The sequence below is a fragment of the Seriola lalandi genome, unplaced genomic scaffold (genome assembly GCF_002814215.2).
Source record: "Seriola lalandi dorsalis isolate HSWRI2012SDOR001 ecotype SW California unplaced genomic scaffold, Sedor1 jcf7180002054884, whole genome shotgun sequence".
NCBI classification, from domain to species: domain Eukaryota; kingdom Metazoa; phylum Chordata; class Actinopteri; order Carangiformes; family Carangidae; genus Seriola; species Seriola lalandi.
Genome location: NW_019525436.1, coordinates 182,768 through 208,852, shown reverse-complemented (window position 1 = coordinate 208,852; position 26,085 = coordinate 182,768). Strand labels below are relative to the sequence as shown.

The 26,085-nt window shown below is 36.8% G+C and overlaps 2 protein-coding genes across 2 annotated transcripts; both read right to left on the bottom strand.

The window, feature by feature from the left end:
* Positions 1-12,586: 12,586 nt before the first annotated feature.
* On the bottom strand, positions 12,587-13,999 carry mipb (major intrinsic protein of lens fiber b). The gene is made up of 4 exons (XM_023428635.2): positions 13,640-13,999; positions 13,291-13,455; positions 13,106-13,186; positions 12,587-12,969 (listed from the first exon to the last, which is right to left on the bottom strand). The coding sequence occupies exons 1-4, from the start codon at positions 13,997-13,999 to the stop codon at positions 12,784-12,786; spliced, it is 792 nt and encodes a 263-aa protein (XP_023284403.1). The 3' UTR covers positions 12,587-12,783.
* Positions 14,000-19,985: 5,986 nt separating this feature from the next.
* LOC111671550 (aquaporin-4) lies at positions 19,986-23,110 on the bottom strand. Its single transcript, XM_023428671.2, has 5 exons — positions 22,915-23,110; positions 22,151-22,312; positions 21,852-22,016; positions 20,938-21,018; positions 19,986-20,208 (listed from the first exon to the last, which is right to left on the bottom strand). Exons 1-5 carry the CDS (start codon positions 23,077-23,079, stop codon positions 19,993-19,995), a joined length of 789 nt encoding a protein of 262 aa, XP_023284439.2. The 5' UTR covers positions 23,080-23,110; the 3' UTR covers positions 19,986-19,992.
* Between the last annotated feature and the right edge of the window lie 2,975 nt (positions 23,111-26,085).

Here is a 26,085-nt window from a genome sequence, read left to right as displayed (position 1 = left end):
TAAAAAGTCATAGTATAGTAAGGCATGAAAAGTCATAAAAACGTCATAGTGTAGTAAGGTATAAAAAGTTATAGTATAATAGGTTTTAAAAAGGCAGACAAACAACAAAGTGTATGTTAAGACCGAAAAAGGCATACAATTGTACCGAATAAAAAGTCATAGTATAGTGAGGCAAAAAAATTCTGAAAAACGACAAACTGCAAGAGGGCATAAAAAGTCATAAAAAGTCATAGTATGGTATGGCATAAAAGGTCATAGTACAGTAAGGCATAAAAAGTCTTAAAAAGTCATAGTATAGTAAGGCATGAAAAGTCATATAAACTTCATAGTATACTAAGGTATAAAAGAGCATAAAAAGTACCTAGTATAGTAACTCATAAAAAGTCATAGCACAATATTGGATAAACAGTCATAAGAAAGTCTTAATGTAGTAAGGCATATAAAGTCATAAAAAGTCAAAGTACAATAAGGCATAAAAAGTCATAAAAAGTCATAGCCTAGTAAGGCATAAAAATTGATAAAAAGTCAGTATGGTATGGCATAAAAAGTCAAAGTACAATAAGGCATAAAAAGTGATAAAAAGCCATACTATAGTGAGGCATAAAAAGTGATAAAAAGTCATAGTATAGTAAGGCATACAAAGTCATAAAATGTCATAGTATGGTAAGGCATCAAATGAAATACTATTGTGAGGAATAAAAATGTCAAAAAAAACCCATAGTATATTGAGGCATAAAAGGTCATGAAAACTTCATAGTATGGAAAGGCATCAAATGAAATACTATTGTGAGACATTAAAACGCCAAAAAACGTCATAGTATAGTATGGCAAAAAATGTCAAAAGAACACCATAGTATATTGAGGCATAAAAGGTCATGAAAACTTCATAGTATGGAAAGGCATCAAATGAAATACTATTGTGAGGCATAAAAATGACTAAAAAACGTCATAGTTTTTAAGGCATAAAAGGTTGTAAAAACGTCATAGTATAGTAAGGCAAAAAATGTCAAAAGAACATCATAATATAATATGGCATAAATTGTAAAAAACGTCATAGCATATTAAGGCATAAAAGGTCATAAAAATGTCATAGTATCGTAAGGGATACAACGACGTAGTAAAGTAATGCCTAAAAATGTCAAAAGAACATCATAATATAATATGGCATAAATTGGTCATAAAAACTTTATATTTTGGTAAGGCATCAAATGAAATACTATTGTGAGGTATATAAATGCCAAAAAACGTCCTAGTATAGTATGGCAATAAATGGCAAAAAAACATCATAGCATATTAAGGCAGAAAAGGTCATAAAAATGTCATAGTATGGTAAGGGATCAAATGAAATACTATTGTGAGGCATAAAAATGGCAAAAAAACGTCATAGTTTAGTAAGGCATGAAAGGTCATAGAAACGTCATAGTATCATAAGGGATACAACGACGTAGTAAAGTAATGCCTAAAAATGTCAAAAAACGTCATAGTATAGTATGGCAATAAATGGCAAAAAAACATCATAGCATATTAAGGCAGAAAAGTTCATAAAAATGTCATAGTATGGTAAGGAATCAAATGAAATACTATTGATAGGCATAAAAATGGCAAAAAACGTCATAGTTTTTAAGGCATAAAAGGTCCTAAAAATGTCATAGTATAGTAAGGCAAAAATGGCAAAAAATGTCATAGCATATTAAGGCATAAAAGGTCATAAAAACGTCATAGTAAGGTAAGGCATCAAATGAAATACTATTGTGAGGCATAAAAATGCCAAAAAACATCATAGTATAGTATGGAAAAAAAATGGCAAAAAAACCTCATAGCATATTAAGGCATAAAAGGTCATAAAAATGTCATAGTATTGTAAGGGATAAAATGACATAGTAACCTAAGGACTAAAAATGTCAAAAGAACATCATAATATAATATGGCATAAAATGTCAAAAAAACACCATAGTATATTAAGGCATAAAAGGGTCATAGAAACGTCATAGTATCACATAAGGGATACAACGACGTAGTAAAGTAATGCCTAAAAATGTCAAAAAACGTCATAGTATAGTATGGCAAAGAATGTAAAAAAAAAAACATCATAGCATATTAAGGCATAAAAGGTCATAGAAACCTCATAGTATCATAAGGGATGCAACGACATAGTAAAGTAATGCCTAAAAATGTCAAAAAACATCATAGTATGACATGGCATAAAAGGTCAAAAAAACACCACAGTATATTAAGTCATAAAAGGTCATAAAAACTTTATATTTTGGTAAGGCATCAAATGAAATACTATTGTGAGGTATATAAATGCCAAAAAACGTCATAGTATAGTATGGCAATAAATGGCAAAAAAACATCATAGCATATTAAGGCAGAAAAGGTCATAAAAATGTCATAGTATTGTAAGGGATAAAATGACATAGTAACCTAAGGACTAAAAATGTCAAAAGAACATCATAATATAATATGGCATAAAATGTCAAAAAAACACCATAGTTTAGTAAGGCACGAAAGGTCATAGAAACGTCATAGTATCATAAGGGATACAACGACGTAGTAAAGTAATGCCTAAAAATGTCAAAAAACGTCATAGTATAGTATTGCAATAAATGGCAAAAAAACATCATAGCATATTAAGGCAGAAAAGGTCATAAAAATGTCATAGTATGGTAAGGCAGCAAATGAAATACTATTGTTAGGCATAAAAATGGCAAAAAACGTCATAGTTTTTAAGGCATAAAAGGTCCTAAAAATGTCATAGTATAATAAGGCAAAAAATGGCAAAAAACGTCAAAGCATATTAAGGCATAAAATGTCAAAAAAAACACCACAGTATATTAAGTCATAAAAGGTCATAAAAACTTTATATTTTGGTAAGGCATCAAATGAAATACTATTGTGAGGTATATAAATGCCAAAAAACGTCATAGTATAGTATGGCAATAAATGGAAAAAAAACATCATAGTATATTAAGGCAGAAAAGGTCATAAAAATGTCATAGTATGGTAAGGGATCAAATGAAATACTATTGTGAGGCATAAAAATGGCAAAAAAAACGTCATAGTTTAGTAAGGCATGAAAGGTCATAGAAACCTCATAGTATCATAAGGGATGCAACGACATAGTAAAGTAATGCCTAAAAATGTCAAAAAAACATCATAGTATGACATGGCATAAAATGTCAAAAAAACACCACAGTATATTAAGTCATAAAAGGTCATAAAAACTTTATATTTTGGTAAGGGATCAAATGAAATACTATTGTGAGGCATAAAAATGGCAAAAAAACGTCATAGTTTAGTAAGGCATAAAAGGTCCTAAAAACGTCATAGTATATTAAGGCATAAAAGGTCATAAAAACGTCATAGTAAGGTAAGGCATCAAATGAAATACTATTGTGAGGCATAAAAATGCCAAAAAACGTCATAGTATAGTATGGCAAAAAATATCAAAAGAACACCATAATATATTAAGGCATAAAAGGTCCTACAAACGTTATAGTATGGTAATGCATCAAATGAAATACAATTGTGAGGCATAAAAATGCCAAAAAACGTCATAGGATAGTATGGCAAAAAATGTCAAAAAACGTCATAATATAGTATGGCAAAAAATGTCAAAAAAACATCATAGTATATTAAGGCATAAAAGGTCATAAAAACGTCATGGTATCATAAGGAATACAACGACGTAGTAAAGTAAGGCCTAAAAATGTCAAAAAACATCATAGTATAATATGGCGTAAAAAGGCAAAAAAACCTCATAGTACAGTATGGCAAAAAATTGTCAAAAAAACATCATAGTTTAGTAAGGCATAAAAGGTCCTAAAAAAGTCAAAGTATATTAAGGCATAAAAGGTCATAAAAACGTCATAGTAAGGTAAGACAACAAATGAAATACTATTGTGAGGTATATAAATGCCAAACAACGTCATAGTATAGTATGGCAAAAAATGGCAAAAAAACATCATAGCATATTAAGGCATAAAAGGTCATAAAAATGTCATAATATCATAAGGGATACAATGACATAGTAACGCACTGCCTAAAAATGTCATAAAACATCATAATATATTACGGCATAAAAGGTCCTAAAAACATCATAGTATAGTATGGCATAAAATGTCAAAAAAACACCATAATATATTAAGGCATAAAAGGTCATAAAAACGTCATAGTAAGGTAAGGCATCAAATCAAATACTATTATGAGGCATAAAAATGCCAAAAAACGTCATAGGATAGCATGGCATAAAATGTCAAAAAAACACCATAGCATATTAAGGCATAAAAGGTCTTAGAAACGTCATAGTATCATAAGGGATACAACGATGTAGTAAATTAAGGCCTAAAAATGTCAAAAAACATCATAGTATAATATGGCGTAAAAAGGCAAAAAAACGTCATAGCATATTGAGGCAGAAAAGGTCATAAAAATGTCATAGTGTGGTAAGGCGTCAAATGAAATACAATTGTGAGGCATAAAAATGGCAAAAAACGTCATAGTTTAGTAAGGCATAAAAGGTCCTAAAAACGTCATAGTATATTAAGGCATAAAAGGTCATAAAAACGTCATAGTAAGGTAAGGCATCAAATGAAATACTATTGTGAGGCATAAAAATGCCAAAAAACGTCATAGTATAGTATGGCAAAAAATGTCAAAAGAACACCATAATATATTAAGGCATAAAAGGTCCTACAGACGTTATAGTATGGTAATGCGTCAAATGAAATACAATTGTGAGGCATAAAAATGCCAAAAAACGTCATAGGATAGTATGGCAAAAAATGTCAAAAAACGTCATAGTATAGTATGGCATAAAAGGTCATAAAAACGTCATAGTATGGTAAGGCATCAAATGAAATACTATTGTGAGGCATAAAAATGGCAAAAAATGTCATAGTTTAGTAAGGCATGAAAGGTCATAAAAAAGTCATAGTATATTAAGGCATAAAATGAAATACTGTTGTGAGGTATATAAATGCCAAAAAACGTGATAGTAGAGTATGGCATAAAATGTCAAAAAAACATCATAGTATATTAGGGCATAAAAGGTCATAAAAATGTCATAGTATCATAAGGGATACAACGACGTAGTAAAGTAATGCCTAAAAATGTCAAAAATCGTCATAGTATAGTATGGCAAAACATGTCAAAAAAACATCATAGCATATTGAGGCAGAAAAGGTCATAGAAACGTCCTAGTATCATAAGGGATACAACAACGTAGTAAAGTAATGCCTAAACATGTCAAAAAACGTCATAGTTTGGTATGGCATAAAATGTCAAAAAAACACCATAATATATTAAGGCATAAAAGGTCATAAAAACGTCATAGTAAGGTAAGGCATCAAATCAAATACTATTATGAGGCATAAAAATGCCAAAAAAACGTCATAGTATAGTATGGCAAAAAATGTAAAAAAAAACATCATAGCATATTGAGGCATAAAAGGTCATACAAAATGTCACAGTATTGTAAGGGATACAATGACAAAGTAATGTAAGGCCTAAAAATGTCAAAAGAACATCATAATATATTAAGGCATAAAAGGTCCTAAAAACGTCATAGTATGGTAATGCATCAAATTAAATACAATTGTGAGGCATAAAAATGCCAAAAAATGTCATAGGATAGCATGGCATAAAATGTCAAAAAAACACCATAGCATATTAAGGCATAAAAGGTCTTAGAAACGTCATAGTATCATAAGGGATACAACGATGTAGTAAAGTAAGGCCTAAAAATGTCAAAAAACATCATAGTATAATATGGCGTAAAAAGGCAAAAAAACGTCATAGTATAGTATGGCAAAAAATGTCAAAAAAACATCATAGCATATTGAGGCAGAAAAGGTCATAAAAATGTCATAGTATGGTAAGGCGTCAAATGAAATACTGTTGTGAGGCATAAAAATGGCAAAAAACGTCATAGTTTAGTAAGGCATAAAAGGTCCTAAAAACGTCATAGTATATTAAGGCATAAAAGGTCCTAAAAACGTTATAGTATGGTAATGCATCAAATGAAATACAATTGTGAGGCATAAAAATGCCAAAAAAAGTCATAGGATAGTATGGCAAAAAATGTCAAAAAAACATCATAGTATATTAAGGCATAAAAGGTCATAAAAACGTCATGGTATCATAAGGAATACAACGACGTAGTAAAGTAAGGCCTAAAAATGTCAAAAAACATCATAGTATAATATGGCGTAAAAAGGCAAAAAAAACGTCATAGTATAGTATGGCAAAAAATGTCAAAAAAACATCATAGTATATTAAGGCATAAAAGGTCATAAAAAAGTCATAGTATGGTAAGGCATCAAATGAAATACTATTGTGAGGCATAAAAATGGCAAAAAACGTCATAGTTTAGTAAGGCAAAAAAGGTCCTAAAAACGTCATAGTATATTAAGGCATAAAAGGTCATAAAAACGTCATAGTAAGGTAAGGCATCAAATGAAATACTATTTTGAGGCATAAAAATGTCAAAAAAACATCATAGTATATTAAGGCATAAAAGGTCAAAAAAAGGTCATAGTATCATAAGGGATACAACGACGTAGAAAATTAAGGCTTAAAAATGTCAAAAAACATCATAGTATAATATGGCGTAAAAAGGCAAAAAAAACGTCATAGTATGGTAAGGCATCAAATGAAATACTATTGTAAGGTATATAAATGCCAAAAAACGTGATAGTAGAGTATGGCATAAAATGTCAAAAAAACACCATAGTATATTAAGGCATAAAAGGTCATAGAAACGTCATAGTATCATAAGGGATACAACAACGTAGTAAAGTAATGCCTAAAAATGTCAAAAAACATCATAGTAATATATGGCGTAAAAAGGCCAAAAAACGTCAAAAAAACATCATAGCATATTGAGGCAGAAAAGGTCATAAAAATTTCATAGTATGGTAAGGCGTCAAATGAAATACTGTTGTGAGGCATAAAAATGGCAAAAAACGTCATAGTTTAGTAAGGCATAAAAGGTCCTAAAAACGTCATAGTATATTAAGGCATAAAAGGTCATAAAAACGTCATAGTAAGGTAAGGCATCAAATGAAATACTATTGTGAGGCATAAAAATGCCAAAAAACGTCATAGGATAGTATGGCAAAAAATGTCAAAAAACGTCATAGTATAGTATGGCATAAAAGGTCATAAAATCGTAATAGTATCATAAGGAATACAACGACATAGTAACGTTCTGCCTAAAAATGTCAAAAGAAAATCATAGTATATTAAGGCATAAAAGGTCATAAAAACATCATAGTATAGTAGGCTATGGCATAAAAAGTCAGAAAAACATCATAGTGTATTGAGGCATAAAAGCTCATAAAAACGTCATAGTATAGTAATGCATCAAATGAAATACAATTGTGAGGCATAAAAATGCCAAAAAACGTCATAGGATAGTATGGCAAAAAATGTCAAAAAACGTCATAGTATAGTATGGCAAAAAATGTCAAAAAAACATCATAGTATATTAAGGCATAAAAGGTCATAAAAACGTCATGGTATCATAAGGAATACAACGACATAGTAACGTACTGCCTAAAAATGTCAAATAACATCATAATATAATATGGCATAAAAGGTCAAAAGAACACCATAGTATATTAAGGCATAAAAGGTCCTAAAAACGTTATAGTATGGTAATGCATCAAATGAAATACAATTGTGAGGCATAAAAATGCCAAAAAACGTCATAGGATAGTATGGCAAAAAATGTCAAAAAACGTCATAGTATAGTATGGCAAAAAATGTCAAAAAACGTCATAGTATAGTATGGCAAAAAATGTCAAAAAAACATCATAGTATATTAAGGCATAAAAGGTCATAAAAACGTCATGGTATCATAAGAAATACAACGACGTAGTAAAGTAAGGCCTAAAAATGTCAAAAAACATCATAGTATAGTATGGCAAAAAATGTCAAAAAAACATCATAGCATATTGAGGCATAAAAGGTCATAAAAACGTCATAGTAAGGTAAGGCATCAAATGAAATACAATTGTGAGGCATAAAAATTGCAATAAACGTCATAGTTTAGTAAGGCATAAAAGGTCCTAAAAACGTCATAGTATATTAAGGCATAAAAGGTCATAAAAACGTCATAGTAAGGTAAGGCATCAAATGAAATACTATTGTGAGGCATAAAAAAAACAAAAAACGTCATAGTATAGTATGGCAAAAAATGTCAAAAGAACACCATAGTATATTAAGGCATAAAAGGTCCTAAAAACGTTATAGTATGGTAATGCATCAAATGAAATACAATTGTGAGGCATAAAAATGCCAAAAAACGTCATAGGATAGTATTGCAAAAAATGTCAAAAAAACATCATAGTATATTAAGGCATAAAAGGTCATAAAAACGTCATGGTATCATAAGGAATACAACGACGTAGTAAAGTAAGGCCTAAAAATGTCAAAAAACATCATAATATAATATGGCGTAAAAAGGCAAAAAAACGTCATAGTACAGTATGGCAAAAAATGTCAAAAAAACATCATAGTATATTAAGGCATAAAAGGTCATAAAAAAGTCATAGTATGGTAAGGCATCAAATGAAATACTATTGTGAGGCATAAAAATGGCAAAAAAACGTCATATTTTAGTAAGGCATAAAAGGTCCTAAAAACGTCATAGTATATTAAGGCATAAAAGGTCATAAAAACGTCATAGTATCATAAGGGATACAACGACGTAGAAAATTAAGGCCTAAAAATGTCAAAAAACATCATAGTATAATATGGCGTAAAAAGGCAAAAAAAACGTCATAGTATAGTATGGCAAAAAATGTCAAAAAAACATCATAGTATATTAAGGCATAAAAGGTCATAAAATCGTCATAGTATCATAAGGAATACAACCACATAGTAACGTACTGCCTAAAAATGTCAAATAACATCATAATATAATATGGCATAAAAATGCCAAAAAAACATCATAGCATATTGAGGCATAAAAGGTCATAAAAACGTCATAGTAAGGTAAGGCATCAAATGAAATACAATTGTGAGGCATAAAAATGCAAAAAACGTCATAGTATAGTATGGCAAAAAATGTCAAAAAAACATCATAGTATATTAAGGCATAAAAGGTCATAAAATCGTCATAGTATCATAAGGAATACAACCACATAGTAACGTACTGCCTAAAAATGTCAAAAGAAAATCATAGTATATTAAGGCATAAAAAGTCAGAAAAACATCATAGTGTATTGAGGCATAAAAGCTCATAAAAACGTCATAGTAAGGTAAGGCATCAAATGAAATACTATTGTGAGGCATAAAAATGTCAATAGCATCAAATTATTGTATGGCAAAAAATGGCAAAAACACACCATAGAATATGAAGGCATAAAAGGTCATAAAACCTTTATAGTATCATAAGGGATACAACGACATAGTAAGGAAAGACCTTAAAATGTCAAAAAACATCATAATATAATATGGCATAAAATGTAAAGAAAACACCAGAGTATATTAAGGCATAAAAGGTCATAAAAACGTCATCGTATACTAAGGCATAGAAAATATTAGTAGTATACTATTCATAGTGCCATTTTCATGGGACTTTTTGCCAGAAATAAAACTCATACTTTGATATATTCACCATTTTATGTTTACTCATTCTAGCAACCTGACTGCTAGTCTACTGAAAATGGAAGGCAGGATTAAATTGCTAGTTTACACTTGCTGACATGGTTAAATAACATCAGTTGACATTTTTCTGATGAAGTTAGGTACCACTGTGATATTTTCACATTATGTGAGCCTTCAGATAGGCCCTCCCCTTTCAGTCAATAAATATCTAAATCAGTTGTCTTGGAGACATAGCCTCTTGGAGGGCACATTGGAATGATCTAATATGACTTCACTCAAATATTGGTAGGGACAATTCTTTCTTCCCAAAATATTTGTATTTGTATTTCTACCATCCACATGCAAACCTTTGCCCTTGCTATCTAAAGCTGCTCCATGACACTACTAGGAGCCTGAAGAGTCACACATGAGTGTTATAGATGTTTATTTGTGTGACTAAATATACCTTACACTGAAGGACTCTTAGGAATAGTTTAACATTTTGGGAAATATGCTTATTCACTTTCTTGTCAAGAGTAAAATGAGAAGATGTGATGACTGTACAGCAAATATGAAACTACAACTAGCAGTCCATTACCGAACTTTATGTGGTTTTTGTTACCTTTGGACAGATCCAGGTTCGTTGTTTCCCCATATTTCCAGTTTTTATGCTAAACATATCATTCTGGCTTCTGGCTGTAGCTTCATATTTACTGGTATTGATCTTTTCATCTAACATCTTGTTACCAAATAAGCATGCCTCCCGATTATTTAAGTCATAATTAAATAAAATTAATTATGACTGAATTTTATTCTTTAAAATAAATCCAATAGACTTTGACTTTGTGCAAAGTTGATGTTTTTGTTCGTTTTTTTTCAGTTCAGTTCATATATTGTATATTATGGCTTAGAGTCACTAATGTGAATGCAATGCAGGATACATCTCTTTCCCTCATGCCATGAAACTTAAAGGATTATGCTCGTGATATTCTATATTTTTGTTATTCTCAACAAATCCTATGAAGACCAAAACCAACCATACAGTATATTATTCTGTTTCTCACTACTTTGACTTCGCCTCTTCTCATTCCTGAACCCATTCATTCCTACCAAAGACATAAATCTTTAAAAACAGTAAACATACATATTTTCTTTTTTTTTTTTTTTTTTTTTTTTTTTAAATCATGTTGTAATACAGTTGGGCTCTGTAGTTTTTAGAAATTTTTCTCAAACAGGAGTAAATAATGTATTTTCGGGACTATTTTCAGCTGTGGATTGATATACATGTAGCGCTCTGTTTTCCAGCAGCAGGATGTTGTATCTAGGCAAAATAAACCCAGGTTCATCATAATGAACAGACGTGTTACCTAGTACAAGGATGTGGCACACTGATGTTTTATTTGTACTATTTTAGACAAGAATGGAGGCTTATAGCTCACAGGAATAATCTACATGTGTCTGGATTTGGCTACACAGAAAGCACTTACTATCCAGATCAATTTATTGTTGGTTTTGGTGTTTTCATGGGATTTGTTGACTATAAGTAAAATGTAGAATATCACCAGACTTGTCTTATCCTCTTTGTTTTGTCAGAGCTCTGTAGGTGGAGTCAAACTGTAGTTTATCAGCTGTAGTCAGTGGAAGATAAATGTATATGTTTCTTATCAAACACGAGCAATAGTCTTGGGTGGAGCTGTCTTACCCAAACAACCCCTCCCATAACTTCATCTCTCTACATACCTCAAACTAATGTTTATGAGGTTCAATTAACCCTAATTTTAGATGTAAGAGTCTGTCATGTGCTCTTTTCGCCATCTGCTGGCCAAAATTGTTCAGTGCAACTCACACTTTCCTCCATGTCCACAAACTCCACAAAGTGCAAAGGTTAAAGGAACAAAAATGACCCAAACATTGTATCAACTTTTTTATTATGTTTATTATCATTGAAATTTTATTGAAACGCCTTGTGCTCCCAGTAAGGATCAAATAATAAAAGGAGACTCAATGTAAAGCTTGCACAGCCGATCTGCAGTGAACAGACCTACTATCAAAGCCTGGGATACAACATTTCCTTTGGATTGCGCTGGTTCAGAACAAAAAAGCAGATGGTTTATGTAAAAATGAATATCATAGCAAATACCACAGTGAGGGGAGGAGAAATGATCGTGTCTTAAAAATTGATGACAAAATGAACACAGTTAATGGTACGAAACAGGAGAGCGGTAATGAAAATAAAACGAAATAAAAAGTACTGTATCTGCAATCTTGATCACACACATACACACATATACACACTCACTTGCAAACACACTCATACATACGGGCAGGCACACGCACATGCACGCGCTCACTCTCACGCACACACTTGCACACACACATGTACTGCAGAGGTATCCACACACACACAAACACAAACCCACAGATAAAATGTAGTGATTGAAAATAGTGAAACCCTGGTAAAATCTAATGGTATCATACATCCACGTCTTGTGTCTGAAGTGCAGAAAACAAAATGAACCTAAAAAAAAACTAAAATGGAGATAAATTCAGATGAATAATGAAAAGCATGCCCATCTTCACTGGTCTAACCCAACTTGAAACGACCACAAACCCAGAGTGTTGCCCTCTTTACCCTACCCAAACCCCAATCCCCACCCCTCTACTCCACCCTCACCTGCCCCATGCCCTCTTACCCATATACCCACATCCCCGTCTCACCCTCATCCTGCCCTTGGTCTCCCCCTCTTTCCAACACCCACTTCCCCAAACCCCTGTGCTGTATTTCAGGGTTTCCAAGCTCCTTTGTGTCACAGATGAAGGTCTGGCTGGGAGGAAGAAGCAGGCGAGCGGGGAGGGGGAGATGAGGCTGCTGGTTCAGGTTCTGGTCACCACTTATCAAAAACACAATGTCCAGTTCAGAATACAGAGTGAGGACTTGGGGGTAGAGGAGTCTTGTTGTGTGTTGAGGTTGAAGGTTGTGAACCTGTGTGTGTGTGTGTGTCGGTTTTTACAGTGGCACTGGGAGAATCATATTACGTGTTAGTCTAGATGTGAGTATTTGGGTTAGTCTTGTGCGATGGTGTGTGAAGACATGGGTTGTGGGGGGGGGCAGTGGAGGTGGGGTTGGCGTAGCTCAGGGCCTTGTCCCTCATCCCTCAGCCCCAGTTGGAGAAGGGGGCAGGGGCAGGTTTATAGGGCTTGCGTCTTGAGCTCGATGGGCTCCCCACGGGTGTCCTGCTGGGTCTCACTCTCGGGGGGCCGACTGCCCTTCAGTGTGGCCAGGCGCTCAGACAGACCCCTCATGCGTGGGAACAGCATGAAATCGTACAGGAGGGCTCCCATGGCACCTCCAATCATAGGCCCGACCCAGTACACCTGCCAGCAACAAACATCAGTGTTAACATTTATCAGTCCACACAGTAGCCACTCACATTTATGATTCCTGCTAAGGCTAAAGTGAAAGCGCGGGGGGGGGGGGGTCCGATCTCTTCAGTGGGATTTCAGATCTTACCCAGTGGTTGATGAAGTTCCTGAAGAGCACAGCAGGGGCGAAGGACCGAGCAGGGTTCATTCCAGCACCGGTGTAGTACATCTGAAACACAGCACAAGCACTTGTTACTGTATTGTGTTGTAAAATATTTACACCTATCTGTGTGTATCTGCATGGATTAGTCACTGCTTTTCCATGTGTCTCACCCCCATGAGATGTCCAATGGTGACGGAGAAGCCGATGGAGAGGGCAGCAGATCCCATACGTCCATTTCTCCTTTCATCGGTCACGGCGAAGATGCACACCACAAGCTGCATGGTGAGGAAAACCTCCACAGTGGTGGCCATTCCCAGGCTGATGCCAGGCTGCAGCTGGAGATACACAGACGGACAATGGTTTTTCAATGGCTGGTCTGTTTGTACTCATAAAACTACTTCATTGAGCTGAACCTGAACTAGTGTAATCTTCCTTTGCCAAATTCAGTAAATTCCTTTAAAATAAATGCCACCCCAAAAAACTTCCACTTCTTGTTGTCTGAAACATCCATATCCTTACCGTGTTCATCGCCATGTTGCCTCTCATGTTGCCAGGTGTGACCCCATACAGCACAGCGGCCCCAGCTACAGCGCCCAGGCACTGGGCGGCCATGTAGAAAATGGCGCGGAAAAGAGACATCTGCGAGCCAACAAGGTAGGCAAAGGTGACGGCAGGGTTGATGTGGCCGCCGCTGATGTGGCCAATGGACTGGATGAGGGTGGCAGCTGCCAGACCAAAGCACAGGGCCACATGAAGGACATGATGAGGCCCGGTGGTCCAGCGCAGTGCAGCACCCATGCCGAAAAAGACGAAGAACATGGTCCCAAAGAACTCTGCAAAGACTGCCCGCCAAAAATTCATGGACCGGAACTCCCACATGGTGACTGTTCACTTGAAGGCTCTCCACCAGATGAAGAAAATTTAAAAAACAGTAAATCAGGAAGAGTTAAGAAAAGGTAAATGTATACCTTTTCGATCCTCTTCAAATGCCAAAAATAACAAAAAAATTGATCTCCTTTTTGTGGTCAGCTAACTCGGCTGAACAAAACCACTCAGAGTTAGTTCAAAGACAAAACAGGATTTCAGAACGTCAACAGACGAATCCACTCAACAGGTCTTTACCAAGCCGTGAACTGGGTTGTCAAAGTCAACTCAGCTGCGTTCGCTTGCCACCTCTGTCCACCTGTCGCAAAGACATAGGTGTGAGATGATGTGGGAGTGTGGGTGGAGATCTCAGGTGGGATGAGTTGTCAAGAGGAAGAAGGCATCAATACTAAAGGGGTATATCTAAAGTAGAGAAGGGGATAGACAGAGTGTCCTGTGGACCTTTTAGCCTCTCTGACGGAGGGGAGAGGGCCAGACAGGGGCTTTATAATACCCCCCCAGGGGCCCCAGGTGACGCCATAATCCCCCTGTAGGGCCAAGGGCGGGGGGTAGCAGTGTGGGACATCCTAAATCAAACAAACTTAACCCCTCTGTCGCCCCCCCTATAACAAACTGAGGTCAAAAGAGGCAGTATATCTGAGAAGAGAAACAGATAAAGCGAGAAAGAGTAAAAAGACATGAAAGACACGTAATGGGAGGTAAAAAAAAAAGAGACCACAAGAAGGATTGTCTCTTATATTCAGGGGGAGTGGGAAACTAGGAGGAGTAGCCACGAAGGAGAGCAGCTGGAGCTGAGAGGAGAAAAGTTTCTTTGGGGCATATGTCATCTGTTGACCTATCATAACTGTCATAATAAGGGGACACAAATGCTGATAGACAAGGACAGAAAACACACATGCATGCACAAAGACATGCACACAACACACACACACACACACACACACACACATATACACACATGCAGATAATACAGTTGGGGCCCCGGACGGAAGTGCTCAAAGCTAACAGCGCTGAACTGACCCATACACTGAAATGCCTGACCCTGTGAAACCATTGTCTGTAACAAGCATGTGGGCTACCTATGGACAGGGACAAGACAAAAATACATATTAAACTAAAGCACAGAAGCAACAGCTTGCAAAGATTTGCTTTGAATATGCAATGCTAAATGCTACGCCAAAATGCTAAAACTATGGCTTTAAGTAAGTGCTAAGTTCAGGATCATATTTATTGCTTCTGTTTACTGCTCTGGAGACAGTCACACCACCAACCACTGTTGGTGATAATTAGTTATCTTTAAGAGAAAAGGCCTTTTCTGGTGGCAGGGGTCATTGGTGAAGTCTGCGAACACTGAAATCTGAACTTGACATTGCCTCAGAGCTCCGAGCGTTCACTGCTGCACAGCCAACGGCATGTGGTGGAGACACGAAAAGGTGAAGAAGAAGTAAGTTTGGCTAATGTGTGCAAAGGAGAAACACAACAATGCAAGAGGAAAACGCTGAAATTCAAAGCGTTGAAAAACAGAGAGCCATGAGCAACCAGTCAACAATAATTTACATAACACAGCGGACCGTGTCGTGTGTTGTGACAGGGGCTTCTAGGAGGTGCTTGGCAGAGATTTGCAATGTGTGAGAGTGTGTGTTTGTGTGTGTGTTGGAGGAGGATGTACAACCAAAGCCCTGAATGTTCCCTGTGTGTGTGGAGCTGGGTAAAGGGAAAGGTGCAGTAGTGCAGCAGGGATGCAGGTGGGAGGGAGCGGGGCGGCGGGAGGGGGGGGTTACTGAGATGCACCGGGGCATCGCGCTGACCAGTCGAGAGCCATCACTGTTGAGGGGGTTGGGGGGGTTGCTGTGGGGTGATGAAAGCAGAATGCTGAGCTTGCCCTTTTAACTCCCTTTTATACATGTTAGAAAGAACACACACAATGCAAAATGCTGGCGGCACTGTGGCAGTTATAGCTATTGTGCATGTTATGTGTGTGTCTGTGTGTGTGTGCTTAAATAGTTTATTGTGTGCATATTTGAGTATGTGTGCACTGTGCATGTGTGTTCAAATTACACTGCTATAGAAATACTGGTTGCTAACATGGTTTTATTTTAGACAAATCCAGATAATACAATGTACAGTGTGATTTACCTCAAATATCAATTAAATACACAAAATATATTTTCTTTCTGACTCATCACTGGATGTATTGAGAATATAACAACACCATATCTATCTCGATGGCTAAATAGCACAGGGGGAGTAAGTTGAGTGAACTAACCCTTTAAAATATCTATCTTAAGACAAGACACACATGGCAATGTTTACCAAGAATGTGCAAATATGAATAAAGGTTTCATGAAGGCAAGAAGTATTGTCTCTCACACACCTAAACATGCACGTACACACACAAATACGCTCATTTTCTCCATTTCAAATTACAAAGCTTATTTCCACTGACGGTGTTCTTTTCTGTAGAACCATTACAGAGGTGCGAAGGTCCATTTGATTGTGAATAGGAGCCCTCGGAGAAGAGACAGATGCTAACAGGCAGACATGAGAGAGATGCTGGGCTGATTGAGGGCCTCATTGAACCTGCAGTACGGCGCAAGGACCTCTTTAGCATTTCAAAGCATTCACAAACACGGGATGCAACTGAAAATGGGGAACATAAGGGTGTTTTTCAGCAGGATTTCAATGAGTCTCCATTATATATATTCTAATGATGTGCAAATGTGAAAGTAACAATAACGAATATCACAATATTGGCTACACTTTTACATACACTAATGACAGGCAGCTAGGGCCTCGGAGGTCACATTCATCTCCACGTGCGGTAAATAGAATCAGGGAAACAAACTCATTTTAACCCGATTTCTCTTGGAATATTATGAAACTCCATTATGTGCTGGTGATGTTGCAATGGAAGGACACTGAAAAGGTAAACCGTAAAGTTGGGGGCCAGACAGAAACAATGAGCTGAAACCCACTAAAGCTCTTAAAAGCTGAGGGAAGGTGATAATTCTCGATAGGTTCATTACTACATCTTTCTCATTGTCACTTTATATACAGAAATGTCTTGTTTTTAAGGAAGTGTTTTTACTCCCTGAACTTAAAGGGTAATGTCGGTGGGATGTAACAAACAAATTCAGAAGTGCTCGAGCTTTAGATCAGTATTTCCTTTTTGTGCTACCTTCTATGTTTTCTCCACTATGTGTTTTAGGGAAACATTTCACTCAACCACATTTACTGTTTATAGTTTTCTACCAGTTACACAACGCATAAAATATGGTTGTTTCAGGGGCGAAATCTATCAAAATATCCACTTTCACAACCGTTTAAAAAAAATAAAAAAAGAAATCATGTTCTGCTCAGTGACAGACTGTGTCTCTCTAAAAAGGAGCATGAATTCCTTCAACAGGCCTTGTACACAGCAGACGTCTTCACTCGTCACAGCAGCAAAAGCAGGTGCGACTAATAACATTAACGAGGGCTCTGTTATATTCAAGCCAGCATGAACAAAACCAGGACCTTGAAACTAAAGCAGCTAAATTGAGCATCGTTAATTTATTCTCTCTTACTCTCTGAAGTTACAGATCTTTGGAGTTAGTTTTGAGTTACTAGTACTTTGGTTGATTATTGATTATTATAATTTATAGAGCAATATTGTACTTTTTATTCCACCATATTTTCATGATGGTTGTAGTTAACCTACTTTGATTCCACATTCAACTACAAAATATGTCTTTTTTTACGTTTGAATCTTGTACTCCCAAAGTGTTCACTAATCCTTCAGCTGACCTGAAAGTAGGACAGTCCCCGACACTATTTCCATTATTATTTATTTATGTTCATCAATAATTTAACACTCAGGACGGGAGCTATTCTTCACTCATAGTGCTTTTGTTTTTGACACTAGTGCACTTCACGGCTGAGATGTTTCTACTTTGACAGTTTTTTTTACTTTTACTTGTAATGTTAGTTTTACGCTACACTCACTATTTTGTCCCACACAACATACATTTAATTTACATTAATCATGACTCAAATGAATAATAGGTTATCAAAAAAATCTGATATCCATTATTCATTTGAATCATTTCTTGAGTGAAACATTTGCAGGTTGCAGCTTCTAAAATGTTGAGTATTTGCTTCTTTTCCTTCTTTACATTGTAAAATGAATATTTTTGGTTGACTGACTTTGTTTGGACAAACAAGACATTTGGATGCATCGTTTAGGCTCGGAGAAATCAGAATGGGCTTCACCGTTATAATTTCCTGACATTTTATCTTTCACCATTTTCACCATTTTCTGGATTTTATAGACAATGTTGATCCATTGATTAATTGAGAAAATAATAATATAATAATAATAATAATAATCATAATAATAATAATAATCATCATCATCATCATCATCATCATCATCATCATCATCATCAGTTGCAGTCCTAGATCTTTTTTTTCCGCACACATATTGGGAACATTTGGGGGTTCAGTCTCTTGCTCAATGACAATTCGACATGACACTTAAACAGGGATCAAATCATAAATTTTACTGTCTCACAAACAGTTTGCAGTTGCTCCGCCACATGAGCTACAGCTGCCTTGAATTTAAATATTTCTTCATCAAGACCTCAAATTGATCATGAGGTGCTATAAAACTCCAATAATGTATAAAACTATGTGAACCCTTTGGAATCACCTGGTTTTCTGTATTATTGAGTCATAAAATGTGACCTGATCTTCAAGTCTACAAGTGTAGACAAACACAACATGCTTCACCTAATAACACGCAAAGTATTATAATCTGTCATGTCTTTATTGAACACATTCATTAGACATTCACAGTGCGGGTGGAAAAAGAAAGCAACCCCCTGGACTCAGTAACTGGTTGAACCTCCTTTGGCGGCAATAACCTCAAACAAACTCTTCCGGTAGCTGCTGATCAGACCTGCACAATGTTCAGGAGGAACTTTGGACTCAGTCTTCTGGGCTCTGACTGGGAGGATTTTCTTTGTGTGAAGTCATTCTGATGGAGATTTACTTTGACTTTTAGGGTCATTGTCCTGCCACTTCACCAAAGGTTCCGCCCTGACATTATCCTGTGAGATACCTTCATAAAACGCCGCACTTCACCGTTGGCGTGATGTTTTCATGTTGGTATGTGGTGCCCTTTTTACACAATACATAGTGCTGTATGTTCTTCCCAAACATTTTCCCAGTGGTGCTGTGGAGTGCCAGTCACTTCAGGCACACGGTGCTTCCTCTGTGGATGTCCCTCCATCGCCACCATGCTCCGTGATTTACGTACGGTAGACGTATTGAAAGTCTCCATTTATAGACAGTTTGTCAAACTGCAGACTCTTTTGAGATGACTTTGTTAGCCTTTCCAGCTTCATGCAGATCAACAATTCTTGATTGTGTGTCTTCAGTCTTTTTTTTTGTGATGCACGGTTCACATCAGCAGATGATTCTTGTGAACAGCTAAATGTTAACCCACACCTCCAAACTTGTTTTACTGAATGGACTCTAGACTCCTGTGTTCAGTTAGCTTTTTGTTTATGTCATTAGCTTTGGGGTTTACAGAACTTTTCCAACCTCCACTGTGAATGTTTGAATGATGTCTCCAATATGGAAAGAAAAATACAATGATTTGTGAGTTATTAAATAAAATAGATTTGTTCATTAAAATCTGACCATATTTTAAGACAAATTATACAGAAATGCAGATAATTCCAAAGGGCTCACTTACTTTTTCTTGCCACTGTGCGATAATTCTCGTCATTGGCAGCATTTTCTATATTGCAACATAATATAATTTTATGTTATATGGAGTGTTCATTTGTGAGCTTTTCCCTTTTGTTTCCTTTGGTCCCTAACACTGCCAAGAATGATCTACATGATGGAAACATGAACTGTCACTATGCATCTTCATAAAACACTGTAATATTACAGAATGTGTGTTTCTTTGTGGGGTTTTTTTTTAAATGCATGTGTCCTCAGTTGTTCTCTTGTTTGTTGGCCTGTTTAGCTCTCATGGCGTTCTGTGTGACAGTGGACAGCGATGATCCGGTCATACTGGCCGTCTCCACAATCTCGATGTCCTTACAGGTCAGACACGCCACCAGCTTCTGGCGAGAGGCGCTGCGTGCAAAGAAGAACTCGTGGGACACTCCGGCCAACACAGCACCAAGCACCGGTCCAATCCAATAAACCTGCAGGTGAGCAAAAATAGAGTAGGTTTTAATGACATATAAGAGATGTGTACGGACAGAGAAATGGTTTCATCTCGTTGGTATGACCCAAAAACATAGTATAGCCAATATATCAGCTGGGTTTCACATCAAAAAGATAAGTCTACTGATATTTAATATTTTTACCTTATTGTCAACAAATACCTTGAACAGACCAAATCTTTCTATCAAGTTTCATCTATGTAGCCAAAACCTGCAATACCTTAATCCTGTGCGCCATAGACTCCATTGTTGCCCCAAATCTAATGGACCACGCTTAAATGAAGGTCTCAGTTCTGTTTCAAAACATTGTCCACACTGCCAGAAATAAAATTCTAGGTGGGAAACTGCTGATACCTTTATTTAGGTATTATTTTTTTGGCCTAAAAGTAGTTCAAAAATAAATACTGGAAGCAAGTGTAAGTTTGTAATTTAACTCTGGACTAACACATTGTTGGCTTTGTTTTTCTCATGGTTTTTGGTGGACAAAAACAAAGACAGAATATCGCCTACTTATCCTTTAAAGCTGACATCAACTTGTTCGATGTACTCAGCAGCAAATATTCAATGAATTTAATTACTGAATAAATATTATTGCTCTGCTTTTTAATATCATATGAACATTGACTAAACTGTACAACATTTATAAAACAGTAGCACTGGACGGTTGGATGATGTTACCAAGGAGACAGGTTTGGATTTTTGTCTCACCCAGTGGTTTTCCCATAAGCCAGTGATGATGGCTGGGCCCAGGGAACGTGCAGGATTCATACTCGCACCAGAGAATCGTGCCTGACACAAAAACAACACATACAAGAGATTTTTTTTATACGTCAGTTGAACCTTCCCATGTCTTCACTAGAGCTTCTAACAAACTAAGGTTTAGTTTACAAAACCAAATATATAATGATGATTCTGACTGGCTATAAAAAACTCTACGTTTCTTTCAGTATTGATGCTTTTACGCTCTTATTCCATCACTGCAGACAATTAGGCTAATTATTTCTTTGGCATAAATAAGGATAAGAAATTGTTAAGATTATCAGCATGTGTGGCCATCCAGTTTCTTACTTCAATAAAGTTTCTTGGTCCAGATAACGTAGAGCTTTGATTCATCAAGTGAGACGGTTGACTTGTGTGTTTTAATTGTTGAACCATTTCAGAACTTATACAATGCATGAGTTGACTAAATGTGCTATATGTTCACTTAACTCATCAACTGATTTTTTTAGAAACTTTGTGAGCTCAATAGCACACTTCCCAACATGCGTCATATTTGGGTTAAAACTCTCCAGAAAGCCTTGTTTCTTGTTTGTTTGTGTGTGAGAGGAGATTTATGATGGATGGTTTTTTAAAACAATGTAAGCCATATTGAAGATAAGTGTCCACATCAACCATTCCCCACACTCTTTCTTCAAAAGCAAATTTCAGCCTGTGATTCCAAACTAGGATCCTCAATCCATCGGAATTGGAGGTGAAACATAAATACAAGTGGAAAAAATAAAAATCAGTAATAACTGCAAATCAACAACTCGCAACAACAAAACTAAGCAGTTGATAAATTAACAATGAGTCAATTATTTCTGACATAAAATAACATAAATCTGTACGAAAGCTCATCTTACCCCTATTAACACTCCAGCAGTGTGGGCTAATCCAATGGCTAAGTTTCCTGGTTCTGGGCTCTCCCTCCGTCGCTGGTCCTCCACTGAGAAGATAGTGAACACCATCTGGAAGGTGCACAAAACCTCTATGCCCAGCGCCTGGCCTGCGTTCAACTCTATGGGCACCTGAGGGACGTAAAGGAGGCATGAAGAGAGAAGAAGAGCTGGACAAGTGAGCAAACAGACAGGAATATGTGGGTAAGATGTCATGTCTCTGAAACTTTAAAAAAAGGCTACACAATAATATTTTGAGAACAGACCCTGTTGATGAAGTGGTCTGCAGTGGTTTTCAGCGGCAGGGCCAGGTAGAGGGCCCCGGCTCCTAAAGAGGCCCCCAGACACTGTGCAGCAATATAAACAAGGGCCCTGAGAACATCCAGCCTCCGAGTGGCCAACAGAGACAGAGTCACTGCAGGGTTCACCTGATCAGACAGCACAGACACAGGCTTCAAAAACAGTGACATAAAAACTCAACACGCCAGAGGTGGAAAGTAACTAAATGCATTTACTCAGGTACTTATTTACAATTCTGTGGTACTTGTACTTTACTGGAGTACTTCCATTTTCTGCTGCTTTATACTTCTACTCCACTACATGTATCTGAAAGCTGTATTAACTAGTTACTTTTCACATTAAGATATGATAAGCTTTTAAAAACAGAGTATTGCTACAGATCCTTTGTGGCTTCTGACCCCATTACAAAAAAAGCAATGTCTCCCTTTATCACCTATTAATCATCAGATTTATTTTCTGATCCATTGGAGAGGCCCAACCCCTAGGTTGGGGAACCACTGAACTAAACTACCTTACTATATGTAACAATTTATTAATCTTATATATAATAATATATCATTGAGAGGGGCTGGTTTTCACCTCTAATGAAATAGTTTTACTTTGTGTTTTTTTTTTTTTTTTTTACCTTACTCCGTGGTTACCACCAACAAAGCATTTCCATCCAGTTCTAGTCAATCAGAAAAAGCAAAAATAAAATAATAAAATCAATGTGTGACTATAAGACATTCACCTGTGCCCCACTTATTTCTCCAAAACAGTGCCCCAGCGCGACAATCACCACACCCACTGCTACAGCTGGGTACAGGGGTCCCACAGGGGCCTCACCAGGGCCTGGCACAGAGGCACCCAGCACGGCGCTCACTAACACCAGGGTGCCGAGCAGCTCTGCCAGCATGGCTCGCCAGAACTGCCGACTCCGTAGCTCCTCGGAAAAAAGGGGCATAAACAAAGATGGCCTATATTTAGTCCACTAAGCATTTTTAAATGTGAGGTGAATTAAAACAGGAAAATTGAAATCCTGCTCAAGCTTCAATTAGTGCTGAGTTCCATGATTAAAAATATAAAATGTAGGGATACAGTCACATACTTTTTTATGGTCACGGAGCCTGACAGAGGCTGTATATCATCTGCTGATAATCATGTTTATACATCTGCCTCACTGCCCTCAGAAGCTGTAAAAAAAACTTTCAAGGACGACTCTTAAGTGCTCTTAAAAACGTAAACAAGATATAGACAACACTTGTTGCATCACTGTATCTAACACAAAACAAGTCACTTTATGTCAGTTTCATGTATTTCAACACTTCAGCTCGTTCTGTTGAATGTGTCCTTGATCACAAATGCATTGATTATCCCTAAATAATTACATTTCATTAACATCTGATAAAAAATACATAACACACAAAGGCCCCATGGTGAAAGTGATGCTGGTTAAATTAAATCCATTTTTTGTTTCACGAGTCCTACAAATGGAAATCATGAGGGGTTTGAACTAGCAATGCAATAAAATAAGATGCTTACCTCGCGCCACGTCATTTCAAACTCAGTGAGTATGTTGTCCTGAAGTTTTGTTTTTTTTTTCTCTGTGGCTCCGTCTGTCCGTCTGCCTGTGTATAACTGTTGGGGTCTGAGGGCTTCAGGGTGTCTCCTACATCCCTCATTAACTTGTAGAGTCTGAGAGGTCCTTTGATGAGAGCAGCCTCCTCCCCCTCGGTCTCTCTCTCCTCACCCTCTCCTTACCCCACACCTCAGGCCCTATCAAGCCTTCCTCTGCACAGACTTTACCCAGCACAAGCCCAAGGAAAATGCCACCCCAAGCTTAGGCCATATCCTCCCAGTTTTCCTCCAACAGATTTTTCTGACCTTGAGCAATTTAACACATCTTTAGAAAACTAAGAGGAGCATTTCATTTATCTTCAAACTGAAGTGATTGTGGCCACTTCACAGGGTTGCACAACGTCTGGATGAATCAAATACACAGCTGGTTGAAACATTGTGGTGAGGACACAAAATAATACAACCGCTTGTGGAAAATGACTGACATAATTTGATCACAATTACGAGTACAGTGCTATTTAGAGTTCAAGTTAAATGCCAGACAATAGCATTGTCAGCTTCAAATGTTGTCTGTCAATTAGCTGAAAAGAGACTGAATCATCTTTCCAAATTCAAGAAAGATAAGCCATCAGCTCAGCCATCAATTCTACCTTTACAAAGATAATAATGCTCACCTCTGATTGTATCAATTAAACATGTGTTTATAATTGAGATTCTAATTTGCAGTGATGTTGAACTGAACTGGACTGTATTATATTGAAAGGGATTTCTAATATTTTGTCCACTCCATTTACAAACATGAGTAGGGAAGAACATTAGAAATACTTTTAGATTTCGCACAACACCACCACTAACTACCTCAATGATGAATCAACTCAATGAATGAACCTCAGTGGAACAACAGTGTCAACAAAAACTCAACATTATAATCCTTCGAAATGTAGTAACTGTGGCAGATCTGTTGTGTTGCATTGCATTAAATTGTGTGGCTAAAGACTGGATAGGAGATGGAATAGTCTCAAGGAATATATATGCAAACGTCAGACTAGTACAAACAAGTGTTTACATTATTTTGTTAACTTATATTTTGGTGATAATCTCTTTTCTCATTGTCAATTAACCTCAATAAAAAACCACTCACTACTCACTAGTACTAGTACTCACTAGTTTCACAAATGTGTATAAATCCACTGCTGAAAATAGTCCCCACTAAATGCACACTTAGTCCTTTTTGAGTAGTGTTTTTACTGCTATGGTTGATTTTGATCTTTTCATGATATTTGTTGACAATAAGAAGAATATCAACTGTCTTACCATTTAACAACACAACATATACAAACACAACATTAACTGCAGCATAATGGTGTTTGTGAATTATCCCCTCCTGTCGGGCTGAACTGCTTTGGCGTGTCCTGAGCACCTGGTACCCATTACTGCAGCTCAGCCTGGTTTTCATATCATTTAGAGCAGAGCAGGGCTATTAGTGAGCAGAGACGACCGGAGCAACAACAGATCATATCATCTGTTTTGAAATTATCCACTGGGTCACACATTGCATCTCAGCATCAGATAAATATGAGATAAACATGACTCTTCCTTCTGTCCTTTAATGCTTCATCACTAGGAGGGAAATTAAGGGTCCAGGTGTGAAGTGGGATCAACAGGCTTTGTGTGTTAAACAGCAGAAGAAATAAGTATAGAAAAACAGCAAGTTGAAGGGTAACAACCAAATGTAACACTCCCTGCTGTGTTATGTTGACATTATACCCAAAGAGCATGAATATGATATCCTCCCACCCTCCATAAACTACTTGTGAGGTACCGCTCTGATCACCATGGGGACAAACTCTTTCATGATGCGGTTGCCATAGAGCCTATTGTGATGCTGCATCTGTGCAAGCTTTTCATTTTCACTCTTTGATATCAATCAAGCACACACCTTGTGAAGACGTTTCGCAAAAGGAGACAGGATTCCTCTGTTTTCAAATTCAAAAGTTGGGAATATGAATTTGGAAAAGTCAGCAGTGTGACAAGCTGTAGCTGCTTTGCATTAACTGAATATTTTTTTTTTTTTTTATGTAATAACATTATTTTTAATTTACTGCAATATGCAGCAGAATGGAGGCTGCTGACATGATGCTCATAGTGATATGGAGATGTTTAGAGTTCAGACCGATCCTCCTGGGCATCAGGGGCCCTCAACCTGACGGACCAAGTCCAGAATGAACTGGTTGGTTGGGGTGGGGGTGGAGGGGTTGGGGGACCGTGTTGGTGTGCCCCATTATACCGTGGATTACCCCCTCCTCTCCACGGCAACTGTGTAACTGTTATCCCCCCTTTTGTG